At 33.7% G+C, this 18,147-nt stretch overlaps 2 protein-coding genes across 2 annotated transcripts; both read right to left on the bottom strand.

Annotated features, from left to right (window-relative positions):
- Positions 1-1,398: 1,398 nt before the first annotated feature.
- On the bottom strand, positions 1,399-3,375 carry LOC111795089 (putative WRKY transcription factor 13). Its single transcript, XM_023677331.2, has 4 exons — positions 3,009-3,375; positions 2,744-2,938; positions 1,832-1,999; positions 1,399-1,707 (listed from the first exon to the last, which is right to left on the bottom strand). The coding sequence occupies exons 1-4, from the start codon at positions 3,338-3,340 to the stop codon at positions 1,704-1,706; spliced, it is 699 nt and encodes a 232-aa protein (XP_023533099.2). The 5' UTR covers positions 3,341-3,375; the 3' UTR covers positions 1,399-1,703.
- Positions 3,376-8,535: 5,160 nt separating this feature from the next.
- SAMC1 (S-adenosylmethionine carrier 1) lies at positions 8,536-15,597 on the bottom strand. The gene is made up of 12 exons (XM_023679012.2): positions 15,491-15,597; positions 14,101-14,208; positions 13,517-13,599; positions 13,074-13,150; positions 12,276-12,366; positions 11,887-11,940; positions 11,708-11,803; positions 11,035-11,124; positions 10,647-10,698; positions 9,268-9,329; positions 9,099-9,179; positions 8,536-8,857 (listed from the first exon to the last, which is right to left on the bottom strand). The coding sequence occupies exons 1-12, from the start codon at positions 15,522-15,524 to the stop codon at positions 8,732-8,734; spliced, it is 954 nt and encodes a 317-aa protein (XP_023534780.2). The 5' UTR covers positions 15,525-15,597; the 3' UTR covers positions 8,536-8,731.
- Between the last annotated feature and the right edge of the window lie 2,550 nt (positions 15,598-18,147).

Below are 18,147 nucleotides of genomic sequence, written 5' to 3'. Positions count from 1 at the left end.
GATTAGTGAGAGTTAAACGAGATATGTCAAGAACAAGTACCCTCTATCAAAGATAAATGATTTTAGATCAAGTTATCACCAAATGAGGATTAGAGAGGAAAACATATCAAAAGTCGTCTTCAAAAGCCATTATGGGCCTTATGAATTCATCGTTATGTCCTTCCGTCAGACAAATGCCTCTATAATATTTATTGATTTGATGAGTCAGGTGTTCAAGGACTTTTTCGATACGTTCATCATTGATGATATACTTGTGTACTCCAAGATGGATATGGTTCATTAGGTTCATCTTAAAAATGTCTTATTGGTGCATCAATTATATGACTAGTTCTATACATGTTTTATCAAATAAAGGGATTATAGTAAATTTGGGTTAAAATAGAGGCTCTCATGAGATGGCCAGGTCAACCTCAATCACTAAAAGTGAAAGTTTTGTACATTTATTTCCAAGTTAGGGTGAACTCGTAAAAGGAAATTTTAGAAGACGTGGGAGATTTTCCTTATATGTTGTGCAAAGTTGAGTTCAAAAGCTTCAAGATAGAGATGCATTAAATGCACTTTAATTTACATTTAACGAACTCATAGTTGAATTTATGGAACTAGTGCAAGGATAGATAGAGATGCATTAAATGCACTTTAATTTATATTTAACGAACTCATAGTTGAATTTATGGAACTAGTGCAAGGATGTTAATAAGCCAATTTCATTTATTGCATTATTTAATTATAATTTAAATATTTATTTTTCATATTTAAGTTAGTTTTTAATATGAGTTAATTATATGGTGACTCACCTAGGTTACCATATTCTATCATTAACTACCCATTTTAATATAGAGGTTATCGGTATTCCTCATGAACTAGCCAAATTTATATGGAGTTTATGTGTCATACGTTAAGGTTGTCAAAGGCTATATAAAGTCTTCTCTTCTTTCCGAGTAGATATCACATTTTTTTAATTTAAAATAATAGAGTTTCAATTTTAACTTTGTTGAGGGCTAAATTTTTACCTTACAAATTCTTATGTTTAGAATTTGCATAATAGAATCATTCAAGTAGTATTGATCAAACCTCTTATGGAGTGATTTGAATCACGAGTTTTCTTTACTCTTGATCTTGATTATCAAGATAATCCGTTCCAAAACTTTTCCTTGGGTTCATTCCATATTAACGCTAGATGGCTCAAGTAATCTCAAGTGTACAACGATGTCTTAGAGGAAGGATTGAGATGCATGTTGATGCAGAAGGACAAAGTTAATGTCATATACCTCCCAACAACTTAAGGAATATGAATGCACTTTCGATCCCATTTATTTGCTCATTCTTAACATGATATTAGATATTAGAGCATCCTTCTTCACCGATATGGACTCTAAATGGTATTTAAGAACTTGTTGAATCAAAGAAAGCCCTATAGTTTCTTTTCTTCTCCCATTTGATAAGTAAAAAACACAATATACACCAAATAGAGTGGGAAAAAAGAAAGAAAAAAGGGTGAAATACAAAACAAGACATGACTAAGGTTCATTTCCATCTCTTTTCCCTTACATTATGAACACATGAAGGGAAGATAAGAGATGGACAAAAGAACCAAAGCTATTACATGAAAATTACCCTAAAAAAAACCCAAACTAAAACAAAATAATACCAAATCAAAAGCATATCTCTTTGCTTCTTTTTCCACCACCTCTTTTGCTTCATTATTACCTGCAATAAACCAAACTTTTGTTCATCTAAACATATAAAATTGACCCACAAAATTGCAAGTGTTCATCCACATTTACTTTCCTTATTTCTTCAAAAATTAAAGAAAGAGAGAGAGAGAGGGTACCAAAAGAAATTGTTGAGATGGGTATGAGGTTCGGAGTCTTGAGTATCATGGGAAGGAGAATGAATGTGTCGTCCTTCATATGTTGTTATCACCATTCTTGGATCTTCATCTAATCTCTCTACTCGTTTCTTAACCCTACAATCATCTTGTGTACAACGATAATAGCTTCTGCATTGAAGGAGACAGGACAAATTTGTGTTAAAAAATCGAGATATTATTATTATTATTATTATTATTATTATTATTGTAACTGAGATTTGGGTGTAAAAAGGAAAAGAAAAACATTCTGAACTTCATCATTACTTGTTTAGTTGTTGATGGTTTTGAAGGCTTATAATTACTTCTTTCTGCCCACCATTTTGAAAATAATGATGACAACATACATTTGCGCGTGAGAGAGATGTTTGTAGCAGTGAATCCAAATTCAAATTCAAATTCAACTTTTTTTTTTTTTTCAAAAAAAACATTGATTTTGTACCAGCTCCATCGTATGGTCTTTTTTAGGGTTTCGGGAGAGGTTTTCACACTCTTATAAATGGTGTTTCATTCTCCTCCCCAACCGATGTGGGATATCACAATCCACCTCCTATAGGGCCCAGCGTCCTCGCTGGCACTCATTTCTTTCTTCAATCGATGTGGGACCCCACCAAATCTACCCTCCTTCGAGACCTAGTGTCCTTACTGGCACACTTCCTCGCTGGCACATGACCCGGTGTATGGCTCTGATACCATTTGTAACGATTTAGGCTCACCGTTAGCAGATATCGTCCTCTTTGGGTTTTCTCTTTTGGGATTTCCTTCAAGGTTTTTAAAATGTGTCTACTAGGTTGAGGTTTCTACACCTTTATAAAGGGTGTTTCGTTCTCCTCTCCAACCGATGTGGAATAATACAGATTTAGTTTAGGTTTTTACCTAGGATGATGTGTGTTTTTGACGACTTTCTGACCGTACTTGCGCCATTTGTAACCATCATCAAGAACATCGACATCGGTCATGGTCTTGAATGAGAATCTTGGCTCTCTCACTTTTCTTCTTCCTTTCATCCTCTTCATCTTCATGGTTGATACTCCCAATCCCAAATGATACTCATTTCTCTTCCCAAATGCCCTTCAAAAACACACATCAAATCAAAAACAAACCAAATAGAAACACAAAAACAAGGTTGGAGTGTACTCACCATGGATTTGGAGTGGAGGTTTGCAAGGAAAGAAGGTGTGGAGTAGGAAAATAAGAGGAGTTTAGGGTTTGAGAGAGGTTAGGGTGAAGAAAGGGAGTGGAAGGAGAAAGGGTTTGGTGTTGGGGGATTGAAGGAAGATGAGAAACGTTGAAGTTTGAAGGGAAAGAGAAGAATTCCATTTGATGTTGAGTTGATGCTTGTTCATGTTCTTCATCTTCAAGCAAAGCTTGTGGGTTTAATAGGATTTGGGATTTAGAACCCATTTTTGTGTGTGTTTTTGGGAATTGTAAAGGGGAAAGAAGGTGACAAGAGAAAAGGAATTTGGGTGCCATTTTATAATATACCTCAATGCCTTTACATCCTTCCTTTACCTATTTCCATATCAAAAGATTTTAAAAATTACCCTTGATTTTGTCTATATATTGACGTATAAATTTTTTAATTTTTTTCATAAAGGTAAATAGTGTTAAGAGCTTACGGTTGGGATGCCTAATGCTAAGTTAGATAAAAGAATTGATGTATGAATAACACGTAACCTTTGACCTATTTATGTGTTATTATTTATGATATAATATTCTAATGAATTGTTGTACCGTATGTACTTCTCGTTTGCTAATCAATGTTTTCTAGCTTAATACGACCATGTTAGATCTTCATAATGTACCATGTATGATAAGCATGAATGAAATATCACGAATATGTATATATGTTTTATGAGAATTTTATGTCGTCACGAATGTAAGGAAGTATTATGTGCATCATTTCATTGAACAATGATTTTTAATGTGGGACCTTATGCATGTTGTATATCTCATGAGCAAGGCTTACTTCTTTAGAGGGTATTATATGCGTGAATCGTGTGTAGTGTAGAGAGAATTACCATGCATTTGAATTGTGTGTAAGTAACCGTCTGAAAAAATAGGTCCTATTAGTCATGAAACATGTTGCATGTGATTGCATTTTCGATTATAATAATATGATCACGAGATTAGCTGAGGCAATAAAGTCACACTAGATAAGTTCTGCATTTAGGTCGTAGTTCCATTGTTAAGGTAGTTTGGTGGTTTGGATACTTGGAGGGTTGATTTTGTCACACTGTTTTCCCACACCTCAAAAGCATAAAAACTCTTGTCCCATTGTTCTTAGTGGAATTTTCACTGTTGAATTTGAAGGTCAACTATACACGACAATCCACTTAAAGACACGACATTAGTACTCACTCTCTTTGTTTGGTTTTGTTTGAGATACAACCCTTGTTTTCTCTTTTACTTTTTCCACCTTCAGTTGCCCAACAGATAATGAAAGGAGCCCGTTCGAATATATATATACACACACATACATATATACATATATACATATATACATATATACATATATAGGTGATAAAGTGTATCGAGGAATGTGCTTAATATAAACTACATTGTTAATTTATTGCATTATTGATAAATTTTGTCGATACTAATTCTACACGTCTATTGTTGATAGGTTTTGTAACTCTATGAAACGACTTTCACATGGAATGAATGCTTACGTATTACCAGATTCGTTAACCTAAATTTATCTGAACACCGATCAAATGTAAACTTGTTTTGAATTCAATATTTAAAAGTCCAAAAGTGGGTAAATTCAATTACTAAAAATTCTAGAGCAACGATTTCTCCGTTATCTCTTCCTACACTTCATTCATAAACAGAATAGGAACTCGATATTGTAATGATTTGACTTTCTAAAACTCTAGATCAATTTCAGCTTACTATCATATGTATGCTAACGTCATTTTAAGTGAAAGAACAAAAACATGCGTATTACAAACTCATATATTTCTTAAAAATAGACATTAAACGTCTCAAAAACTTGCTATTAACTCCAAATTTACTCTAACTTTTCAGTGATTCAATTATAAGAACTATAAGGTTAAGTATGCTCTCGTGTTGGTATGTGGGAATAATTTTCAGTCTTAGAAACGAAGAGTAAGTAAAGTAACTATATCGTATGAGATGCAGGGCTATACCGAGACCATCAAGTATCGAATCGTTACAAAAGGGTAAAAAGGTAATTTTGACCGAAATAATTCCATAAGAAAACGCATGATTAGGATTTATAATAGTTATAGTTTTGTCCCATTTTGTGGAAAGAAATATGAAATATAGAGAGGCAATGATGATGAATCACCAGTGAATTTATATATCATTATGAAACATATATTTTTAAAAGATTGCCCAATCCTCAATTGACTTTTATGTCTTTTTTTTTTTTTTATCATAAAAATTTAAAAAGTTATTTACCTTTTGCGTCCCTAAATTCTTCACTTTTCTTTTTTTACACCCCACCACTTCTCTAATTTAAAATCAAGCCCTCATCACATTATTATCCGTTTTTGGTGCATTTACTTTTTTTTTCAAAATTATTTAATTGGGAGGATTTATATAATTTTCACATAATTCACACATAATTATGAAAATGATTATTCCCATTCATACAATAAAAAGGCTCAATATAGTTGTAAAGGGTATCCCAAACATGATGCTTATAAATCATTATTAATAATTTCACACCAAAAAGGGCAGAAATTGTTATCTTTTAAGCGATCAGTTCAATTAGTAATATAATGAAAACTATGCTTACAATCGTTATATCATTTTGAAAATTGTTAGTATTTAATAACAATCATGTTCTAGAATTCAGTGCAATCAGTCCTAGAAACGGTGGCAGAGGCGCGAGGAATTAATGACTAGACGTGTTGCAACCTAGGGATCACTAGGCAACTCCTTTCATCTATAGGGATTAGGGGCATAGCACGATTCTTCTTGGAGGAGGGTTGGTTTGCCCCGGTGACTGATACGGCCAACTGAAGAACGTAAAGAAATTAGGGTTTTAGGAGAAGAAAGGGAGGGGGTTGCGCGAAGCTCATGAGGCGATGATGTCACATGATTCGGGCATAGTAATAATAATGGCTAATACCAATGTCCATAAAACACCCATCATTATCTTATTTTATCACTTTTCTAACTATTCCCTCCTTTTTCTTTCTTCTTTTTCAAATTTTTTTGTTTTTTTTGTTTTTGTTTTTTTTTTTTTTTTTTTTTGGTGAAATTTCTCAATTAGGTAGCCAATCATAATTTAATCCATGAGTTCATTCATTTTCCCCCCTTTTTTTTCCATGTTCTTTTAATTGATTTCTATGTTTTTTTGGGAATATGAATATATATAAGGATGATTGCTAGTCACAAATAGAGGTTTTTATTACGGGTGTACATGGGCCGATTCGAGTTTGGTTCAGGAATTTTTTTCGGCCAATTCAAAAGTTCGGGTTGGTTAGATTGGTAACCTAACCCAACTCGAAATTATTTCACAACTCAACCCAATCCAACCCTTTAATTATTTCGGGTAGGGTTCCAATTAGGTTTTAGGTTGTTCGAAAAAAAAAAATTTGAACCGAGTGAGTGGCGAGAGAGTGTATTCAAGTAGCGATTGTGGGAAGAACGAAGAAATACTGATGTAGACTGCGAGTGGCCTGTCTATGTCACATCAAAGGAGGGAAAGAAAAGGAAACTTGAGTAATCAAGTTGGGCACATAGGCCATAAAGAGTGTATTGTACGCGGGGTAGTGGGCCGAGCAAGAAGAACGTGGGTTGGGCCTGACAACTCGCTCTTTTTTTTAGTGCATTCAGATTATGTTAGGTTGACACACTTCTTTGCACATTAAATAGGTGTCGAGCCTGAACCAGATTGGGTCCTAGATAATCAATCTGATTCAAGTTTCTATTTAATCCAACCCAAACTTTATAATTCTGGTTGGATCAGTTTGGATACGAGTTCAATGTACATCCTAAATTTTTATCTACAATGATTTATTATATTTCATTTTTAATTAGGAAAGCTAGGAACTTATTAAAAAATATTATAGAAATAGTAACAATAAAGTAAACAAAAAATTAAGATACATAAGTTAATGATTATAGTTAATCGTTAATATGATTATCGTTTGTCAACATTTACCCTGAATCTGAGAAAAGAAAGAGGCTTTCCCCATATTTATAAGTACAAATTAATATGTTTTCAGAAATTTCATTTTAAAATAATTTAAAAATGAGGTTAACCATTAAATGTATTTTAGATAATATTTTCTATTTGTATGCCTTCAACCCAAAATTAGAAAAATAAAATGAAGTTGTTTCACATCATTAGATTGAGAATGTGGTACTTCCTTTCATCCCACTTTAAACGGTTTGAAATTAATTATAGAATACACTTTCTCACGACTCTAGGCGGACATTTCACCTGATTCGACTTGGGTCTGATACGCTCGGACTATTTCCTACTAGTTTCAACTCTTCGGAAGCGTTCAAGGTTAATATGACTAGTTTTTAGCTAGTTTAAATTATTTTATGTGAAATTAGGTTTAGCTAATTTAAAAGTTTAATTTCCATAATAGAATTCTAATTTATGATTGTGAGACTCGTGAGGTAGAATTAAATTTTAGAGAGCAACGTTATGCTAGCATCAAGGGGGCGTAATAGTTTCGGCCTAAGCCAACCAAGTAAGTGGCTCTACTATTGATTTGGTTGGAAGAATTGTTTTATGTACGATGATACATACCTAATGGCCCAGCACGGGTCATATGTTTGATATGTTTGATGATATGATATGTTTCGCTATATAATATGCCAAGATATGTCAAGTAACATTAGGGTATAAATGAAATGTCATATTATGTTACGATGAATCATGATATGCAATGAAATGCCATGATATACTGTGACATGATTGTTTTAGGTCATGATATGTTATGACATGCAATGATATGTTTTGAGATAAGAAGATTTACGATGCACAATCCCTAAGATATGATTTATAGGTTATTCTATGAAAGAAAAGATTTTATAAGATTTTACGTATGCACATTACCGAATATAATATGTGAGAAAGGAATGAAGGTTATCTTGCATGATTTAATTACAATGGAAAATATTGGGACCTCACGCATAATTGTATGTTCACGTGCATCGGGATACTTATCTTTTATGATCTTTTATGATGAGAACGGACGTGTATACTATGAAATGGAAATGATCATCATGTTTATCATGATGCTACGACGGTCGTTATTTTCTTCGGGTGCCGGCAGCAACACTAGAGCACTAGCTCGATTAGCAGGCCCAAGGGTGTGTGAGTCCACCTAGTGGACCCATGCTCGCACATGTAGATCATGTGTAAAGAAGTAAACACACATCCAATTTGTTTGGATTGAAAAGCCGCCTAAGAGAAGTTATTCAATAAGAATTGAAAATAATAACTAAACTGCATTGACCTCTGTTTTAAGTCGAGGAGATGCACACTTTCGTGTGTCACGGAGATGCACACTTTCGATTCTTTTGATTCATTATTTGTATCGACACACACAAAATTATGTGTCGAGGAGACGCACACTTTTAGCTCATTGTTTGGTGTCCATGTGACATTACTATAGTAACCTTTTTACCCTTAACCTATCACTTCCCTGTTTTGACACACCCAAGAACATGTGTAGGCCACCAAACAAAACAGCCCATTTTGGGGAAAACTGATTCATTATTTTTCAGTGTTGTTCAGTCACTGTTCTACAAAGAATCAACAAGTCTACATCTCATTATCCATTTCATTGGTATCATCATGATCTCATAAATTAAAGGAACAAGCACTAGCCATGACTAATTCTAGATTTTGGAAGTTATGAGAGCTTACTAGTCTTGCTTTGGATCTTCACGAGCAGTGGGACGCCTCCCTGCCAGTAATCGTTTCGTGCTTTCAAGGACGCTGAAGAAGATCGAACCACCAATGCCTATCCATAGCACCCGAGGTCCGATACCCTGCAATACCTAAATATATGAACAAAACTTCTAGTGTATAACCCTTGTGTGTCTTCTAAACATCACGACTCGTATATGCTAACGTCTAGATACTACAAGGAAATGACATTTTTCACTTTTATCTGGATCCCTATACATCATTTTACTTTGAAAACTGTTTTTATTTTAGCCAACTAAAAACATTTTTCTATGAAAATTATCCATCATGGGAGCACTCCTGAACTCACTCTAAAATCCATACCTTCAAAAGAGCAGGAGGTCCTTCCTCCCTGACAATCGTTTGGACGCAGTCAATAATCCCCTTGTATTGGTTTGCAGATCCCTAAAAAAATAGAAATAAATAAAATGGAAAAGTTTTAGCTTGAAACTAAAATTAAAAGAATGTAAGGCAGGAAAGAAATTTATCTTACTTGAACCATCAATCTTGTCTTAATGACGTCAAGGGGAGTGGTTATAGCTCCAGTTAATGCACCTACGTAATAATCAAAGGTAGGCAGGCATATGAATTTTTGTAATTTGTACAACCAATAACTCATTCAGAACTTGTAAACTAGTACCCAGGTTAATACCAGTAACTGAACAATTAAGTTGCTAATGAAGTAGATTTCAAGTTGAAGAAATGCCCATCATTTATGTGCTGCAGTAATAAAAACAAAGTTACCTATGCCTGACAGTAAAAGCCTTTCAGTTTTATCAGTTCTTGAGGATATTAGACTGAGAACTAGAAGACCCTAGCACCAGTGGTAGTGATAGAATGTGAATATTTTTTTTTACATTATTTGATTAGGTTAGGAGGCTCTATAGATGTATTTGAAACCCCAAAAAGAAGTCTTCAAATCACAAGCTGTTGATGAGATTTTGACAGATTAAAGAAGATTGCTGAAACTTAAGAACTCAGCTTCATTAGTGAGCAACCAAGAACCTTCCAAGAGGAATATATTCCTGAGAGCAGAAAGATACATGACTGTGTAAATGGAAGATTGAACCCTAGAATTGATATAAATTGAGGGTGCTAGCGTTTGTGTTTGGGAGGTCCACCTAATCTTACACAATTCCACATCTCTATCTCTCCCTGCCATTGTTAAAATTACATCTAATTATGTTCTGCAAACCTCCCACAGGTTGACAGCAACTGCATTTCTAGAGCTACAGAATTTCCCTTTGCAAAAGGGAGAAAACAGTAACAAAAGGAATTTATCCATTGTAGGAAAAGAAGCCCAGTTAAGGTGATATACCTGCCCATTCTTTAAATTCCTAATAAAATGGGAGTAAATTAACGAGGGCTCTCCACTCTTTTGCAAACAATTATTTTGATACAGGCAGAAGCAGGATGGTGCCTCTTTTAGTTCATATTAATGGTTTTGATCCTCCCATACGCCATAACTCCCAAGGCTGATCAGAATGCTTTGGGAAATTTTAAGCTTATAAATGCATTTAAAAAAATACATAGATATTGTGCTTTGCCACTGAATTCAGGAAACCAAATAGCTACTTCAGGAAACACTTCGCCTTAGTTTAACATTTAAATTGCAGTGCCAAGTCTACATGGCCTATTCACATTCAAAAGTATATCAAGCATCTTAGTGCATTCGTCAACCTCTTGATTCATGTTTCTTCAGAAGAAAAGATGGAATACTAAGCCAATCATTTTGTCTTGAATGATAGAAAATAAAAGAGTAGTACAACAAAAAAATCTAAAACGAAGAAATAAAGGAATATCAATACTATTATCTTGTTAAAGTATCAATATCTGAATTATGCATGACTATATGGTCCTGACAGTAATTACCTGCAAAAGCTCCAATTATAGCATTTTCAGGATCATTCAAATCTCGCTTTGCCTGTTGGAAAATAGGTCAAATCAATTAGTAGCTCCCACCAAGTGAGTTTGGATATTTTCCAATTAGCTTTTTGGCCCCAATTATTAACAAGGAAAAATATGCTGCACCCGGAAATTTTTTACAATAATTTGTTTAAATTTCAAATTATTGAAAAAAAAAAAAAAAAAAAGAGAAGAAAAGTGGCAGATAACAAAAATAAGCCCACAGAGAGAAATAGAACATTTGCATTCAGTGAAATGGTGAGACTTTCCAACTCATGCACCAAGGAAGAACTTGAATAATTTTTGTCCAATGAACTTATAACATTGATTTCAACATAATGAAACAAAAGCTTACCGCCAGCTTATAACCTATCCGTAGCTGCTCATAAATGCAAAATTGAATTGCATCAAAAGGTAAGTCTCTCAATAGAAAAGATCCATATCCCTACAATGATAACCAAGGGAAAAAATTACAGGCAAAACTTTAATAGCATTTTCAAGAATTTCACAAACCAAACTTTAGAAGGAAAGTCTCACTTATAACATTAGTTTCTTCTTTAGCATTTCCATTTCTTTTTATATCCTGAAATATAACCACTCGTACAAAATTGTCCCTTCCCATTATAGCCCTGTAAAGGAAGAGACCTCGTTGTCCTCGGTGAATGATGTGCAACTGCAACTTTAGTTGAGTCCTTTTAGATTTTTTATCTTTTTTGCCTTCATTCTTAATTTGGTAAGGTTTGAATGTTGGCTTCTTTTTCTTTGGTCAATGACAAAAAAAAAAAAAAAAAAAAAAAAAAAAAAAAAAAAAAAAAAAAAAATCTAGTATTTTTCGCTTATTTTCAGTAAAAAAAGGTTGAACAATAAATTATAATTTCTTTGTTTGCTAGTTAATGAAGATGACGAGATTTCTTCTAAGATTGTTTCTCCTTTTTATATCTATTCTTCAACTATACAGAAACAAAAAAAAAAAAAAATCTCTACAATAGCAACATCAAAAATTGTTATAGAGAAGGAGAGTTACACACTGCATAGAGTCCTTTAAAACCTTCTTTTCTTGCAATTAAGCGCACAGCATCTGGAGCTGATGCAAATTGTCCAGTTTGCATCCGTTGTTTAACAACCTAAGTTACATCAATTGGTCATTAAATAAAATCATTGGAAAATATGTGTGTGTGTGTGTGTGTGTGTGCGCACATTTATTTACCTCTGTTGGAACACGAATCAGAGAAGCAGCAATACCTCCTATTGCACCAGCCAACTGCAATATGCAGCAACCAAATCTAAACTATTTAGGCAACTATAAGCCTTATAATTATATACCGAAGCAGAGTATGAAATATGTATGATCCTCAATTTCAGTGGTGATGTAATCCTAACATGATGACTGTTCAAACAAACTCAAAAGAAGAAGGAAAAAAAAAGACTATACAGACTTTTAATCAATCTGACGTGTTGCATGGTCCAATAAATCATGTTCTACAAATTAAAGGTTTTTCTTTTCTTTTCTTTTCTTTTTTCTTTCTTTCTTTCCTTTTTTTTTTTTTTTTTTTTTTTTTTTGACAAGACAATTATATGAAATTGTTTACCACTTACAAAATGTGCGACTGCACTAAGGTTTTCAGGAAAAGTCCTTAGCAATTTCTGCTTGGTAGGTTCATACACGCCAACAAATAAAGCAGAAGCCCTGCACATAAAGAATAATTATTAAATAACCAAGAACCACGCACCAAGAATTAAAAATACTAGAAAAATTATGTAGGGTATTGTATGATAATTGGTAAGTAAACTCATTCTAATGAATGCAGGAAGAACATATATATACGCGTGCACATGCACACATATATGCATCTGTTTCCAATATTGTCCTGAAAATCTTTTCTGAAAGCACTTAGTGGCCAACAGTGGAGTTATGAATGCTTTCTTAGGGATCCCTTCCGGCAAGGATAACAAAAGAGAAGCAAGTAGCTCACAAAATAACAAAGCTTAAGGAACTTCCTTCTCTTTGTCTTGGCCCTAGCTGTTTTCAATCTTAACCAAGAAAAGTATCTTAAGTTAGATTTTGAGATAAAATGGTAGGAGATGGGAAGTTTGAAGCCTGAAGACTTGGTACAATAGCTGGTCCCGGATTTCGGAAGACCATAATGGACTGAGTCCTGATATGCGCAGTACACTTATTGGACTTTAAATTTGGATCGTGAAAAATGATATGTGTTGATGAAAATCTAAAGTCACATAAATGAAACTCGCCCAAAACATAGAGGAATTATCATTTTGCTTCCTGAATCAATAACATAAAATGGAACTTATAACAATGGAGTGAACCATAATAATAGTTTGTTGCTAAAAATCTTAGAAGTTACTTGGAATTAATACCCTTTAGAAGGTACTTACGGCAACACACCAGCAATGTTTCCACCCAAACCGGCATAAAGCCCCTTCAATACTATCTGTCCTCCTCCACGCACAGCCTGTATGAACTTCCAGTGGAAAAAGTTAGCAGCCATTCTAAATATAATTCCTTTAGACCTAAATCTACATCCCCTAAGCAATCAATATCTTAAATTTAGCCATACCTTCATCATCTCAAAATAAATGATGAAATAATAATACATGGGCAAACGAACCATAAAGGAAAAATGAAAGCAAACTATCAGTTCGATGGCTTTCAAAGAGGTTCAAATTTACTGTGCCATAGGGAATTGATTCAGCACCAGCAACTATTTATTAATCGTTTTAGCAGAAATCCTTATATTAAGTAGCTATGTAATATGATTTTATAATCCCTAGTATACAGCCACTGAAACACTGCATATCAATTAGGTAAGGTTGCATGCCTGTAGCCGTGTCTTTATTGTATCAATGGGGTATAAAGCTGTCTCAACAACCACACCCGCTGTACCTCCTGCTATGACACCCTCTGCAAAATTCACAAATTTCTTTGAAATGTCTTGTGTGAAAGAAATAAACAAATGGTAGATGAAAGATGAAAATGTTAACTAAGAAAACAAAACATCAGCTGTAATGTGCTCTGGATTAGCCTATATGCTATCCTAACGTGTTACCTTTACCATCAAGCATCAAATGGGATTAATAAATATTCATATTCCATGAGTTTTATATAGCACAATTCAGCAACCAAATAGGATTTTGTTAGAATCTCAATCAACACTTTCATTTGACTCCAAGCCAATTCAACATAACTTCTTCACGTTGTTTCTTACTTTAAATTTTATAAAATCACATGCTTCAAGATGAGAATATTAATTTTTCAACAAATCATCATATTAATAAATTCAAAATTTCAGAGCATCCTACAGGACAGTAACAAAAGAGTAAAAGGAAGTGATTGTAGACCATGCTGAACCTACAATCAAATTTATCACTCAAATTCCCTTCAGAAAGAGAAGTTTTCGCTTACCAAATACAGTACGCAGAAAATCAAATGGCTTTTCTTCCTTCATGCTGACAGATGCAAAGACTTTTCTTGAATCAACTGGAGGTAATTTCAATTGCCTATCAGATGCATCTGGAAAGTACACATATACACTGTTCAAAAATTCAACATATCTTACAGCAGAAAATAATCACTGCAGTGGTGTAAAAGTGAGTCGAAGGCACAACACGAGAAAGTTGTATGCATTGTTTAATTTCTGATAAGAACCTATCACTAAAATATTAAGAATTAAAAACTCTAATATCACTTTAGAAAGAACAACATTAGTCTGAATAATAATAAGCTAGAATCCAAAGAGTGACTGCATTAAATGAACCATGTAGCAATCTAAAATTAAAGAAAAATCATCCAAATACATTGAAGAACACATAAACTATATATTATAAAATTGAAATTTGAAGATACTAATGAAGAGCCCTCAAGTCCACTGAATGGGATTATAGGGTTTGGTCAGGACACCAACAGATTATCGAGATCCAAACCAACGTTACAAGTTACGTACATTCCAAAAATTTCAACTAACGCAATGATCCAATTCAACCACACCTTCTTACCATTGGATTGAACTGGGTCTCTTGTCTTGTTTTATTTAAAAAATAATGAATCAACAGAGTAAGCATTATAGTCATTTACGAAGTTAGCTAAGTGAGAAGCGAAAAAATTATAGTCACTCCAATATTAAACATTATAGTGACTTAAGAAGCGGAAAAAACAAAGGAAAACGAACACACTCTTCCATTCATTGTTTAAACGAAAAAGTAAATTATGTAAACTCCAAAAGGAAGTAGTCAGGTAAGTGCACATTAGAGGTAGCTGTTAGGACAATGAACTCATTTATCTACAATGGGATCATTTACTTCTAAACTCCACACCCAAGAAACAAAAGCCATATACTAATTGCAATATTATACTTAATTATACACCCAAAAACTTCCTATTTCTAACTGATGAGGAGCAACGTTTGCACCCCTAACATTTGCAAACTCAAAAGCCTTACATTTATATATGAACCCATAAATTTAAAAAATCAAACAAATTAAGGTAGCAAAATCTACGTTAACATATATTCCAGTGTTCAACCAAAAACTGAGACCAAATTCCAACATTAGCCCAACATGAAATCAATTCTTCTGAACAGAACAAAGGCATACACAAGTTAAAGAATCGATAACGAAATTGCAGCACAGAAGTTCGAGTGCGAAACGGGAAGATGTAATTGAAAAGAAGTGAAGCAAAATGCCAAAAACAGCGAGGAAAATTGGAAGTTGAAGAAGCGCGAGAATCCAACAGTGAATGAACTTCATCAAAATTGATTTACATGCACAAATTAGATGTTGGAAAGAAGAGAAATAACCTGAAGATGGTTGGGAGGTGGTTTTCGCGTTCATGGCTGCTGTAATGGCCTTGATGTGTGCTGCAAAATGTAGTGTAAATGTAATCCGACCCCTATCCTAAAGATTTGTATATATATATATATTTCAAATTATATGACAATTTATTAAATTATCCAACCTGCAGCTGTCGAGGCTATTCTTGCACAAATCCAATTTCTCTCGTTTTTTTTCTTTTTTTTTTCTCTTTTATCATCCTATAAAACTCGAACATAAATTAGGTCAAAGGTTTTATTTATTGATAAGACAACCTTAATAGTTTTATTCGAATAAAAACCCTTGAATCAAAGTAATTAACTCCTCTTTATACAAAACTAATACATATACTGTAGACCTAGAGTTGTACTCTTATATATTGTAGGATAAGGAGTTGCACTCTCATTTATCGTAGGACAAGTTGTGTTCATTAATATAATCATTATCAGCTAGTCAATTATCACACCTCAATTTTCTATCTCGAGTCACACCAAAGTAAAACATATAAAAACACAAAAGATTTTTCATTTAAAACAAAACATAAATACATTTTATTTACAAATTCAAAATTACTTGAGCATCTATAGATTATAAGCTCCAATAACACAAAATTAATTGATTGAACTCTTTAATTAATAAATTTTCATTCATTAACTATATATCTGCACTCGTATGCATTATAGGACAAGTTGTGTTTATTGGTAGTCATTATTAGAAAGTCATTGTCACAGCTCAATTTTCTATCTCGAGTCACAATTAAGTAAACATAATTGAAAACATAAAAAGATTAAGTAAAAATGATGGTCAAGTTTTTTTTTTTTTTTTTTTTTTTCATCTAAAACAAAACATAAATTTATTTTGTTTAAAATTTGAATAGTATGAGCCTTGTAGAACAAAACAACTTAAAATTTTAAACATCCATAATCGATCAATTCCTTGCTACCTGAAAAACATGAGAGAACTTGAATGATTATAAAGACTCTGTAAGTAATCTACTTGTATGCTCTTAATCGTGTCTGAGATCTCTTCCCCCATTTGAACGAGAATGCGAGAATGAGGGCAACCGAGAAGGTTTGATCTCTCTTTCCCTTCAATTTCCGTTCTTTTGTTAATACTTATTCCGGAAAGAGACCTTGAAAGTCTTGGAATATTGAAGTATCCATTACAAACCAGTTTATGAACTAGAAACCTTACGAGTTTGAGGCTTTACACAACCTCAATTTTCCGACATCAACACATTTTGTCAACATGTTTTCTGGATTCTTTGCACCTTTTATCTTCTCCAAATATATTGCCATCTGCTACTAACTTGTGAGGGAAGTGGTATCGTCTTCTGATTTGTTTTGTCTTTGATAGATCGGGTTCTTTACCAACTATATGGAACTCTGACTATCTGCATGAAGAATCTTCTCGCACTGCTTCTTATCTAATTCTTTTAGATCGTCTGTCATCCATATCATCTTCTTTCCCGCTTTAGCTATTGCCACGTACTCAGCCTCAGTAGATGAAGGAGCAACACAATTTTGAATCTTACACATCCAACTTGAATTTGTGAATACTTTTGCTGAAAACTACATCTCGAATTCAGCAAACTTCAGTTTCTCAAGTCCTCAGGAACTGCTGATCACGGTAACAACAATGTCCTACGACTTGAGTAAAGATGACATCAAAATCAAAAGTATAAAAGTTATGAGGTGATTTAAAAGTACTGAATCACAGTTTGGACGAGACATTACGATCATGGTTAAAGTTTTATAGATATTTATGGAGATGGATTACCGTTTGAGATTTTTAAGATGAACAAAGTAAAACTAGAGCCGATATTGTATGCATGACATAATCTTTTTATGTTGAAATGTTCAAAAATAGTTTCATAAATACGATGACATGGACTTATACGTTTGCGTAAGAATCTTATAATAAAACAATGAAAAATGTTCCATGCAAAATAAAGTAAAGCCAAAGAAAAGATATAAAATGATGCCTTAAACTAACCTACGATCAACAAAGTAAAAATGCAATTATCCTAATACAGGTTCCAAGGTCTTTACCGTATCACCACCGTCAACTGTACAGAGGTATCTTGCCTTTACCTTAAATATAAAAGAGCACAAGACTTGAATATTTTAAGAAATACTCGTAAGCGACCCTACTATTAGGGTCAGAGAAAACAAACACAGGTAACATGAATGAGACTTATCATTTAAAGTCGTATTCTCTTAGATGGCTTTCCAGTCCGAGTCATCGGATGTGTATTTACTACTCAACAGATGGCCCAAATTTGCGAATATGGACCCACCAGGCGGTTCATACACCCTCAAGCCTCCTTCTGGTCAGGCTAGCGATGTTGCCGGACACCCAGAAAAAATAGTGACTGTCATAGCATCCATGTTAAACATGATGATCATTTTCCTTTTCATAACGTACGCATCTGTACTCATCATAAGGAGAAATACTCCGATGTGCTTGAACATACATATGTGACCCATGACTTACAAACGCATGCGACCCGTGTGCGGCTCCACCACTCCTGCAGCTGGAAAACGATAGAAATAGCTCGGGTTGGTATGTTTGATAGTCCTACCTTTTTTACCCTTCCAAAGCTTATTTTGAAATTTTTGAAAGGATTTAAGGTCAGTATAAT

The sequence above is a fragment of the Cucurbita pepo genome, chromosome 5 (genome assembly GCF_057944985.1).
Source record: "Cucurbita pepo subsp. pepo isolate OVF chromosome 5, ASM5794498v1, whole genome shotgun sequence".
Classification (NCBI taxonomy): Eukaryota; Viridiplantae; Streptophyta; class Magnoliopsida; order Cucurbitales; family Cucurbitaceae; genus Cucurbita; species Cucurbita pepo.
The sequence above is the reverse complement of the archived record's forward strand: the minus strand, read 5'-3'. Positions and strand labels throughout refer to the sequence as shown.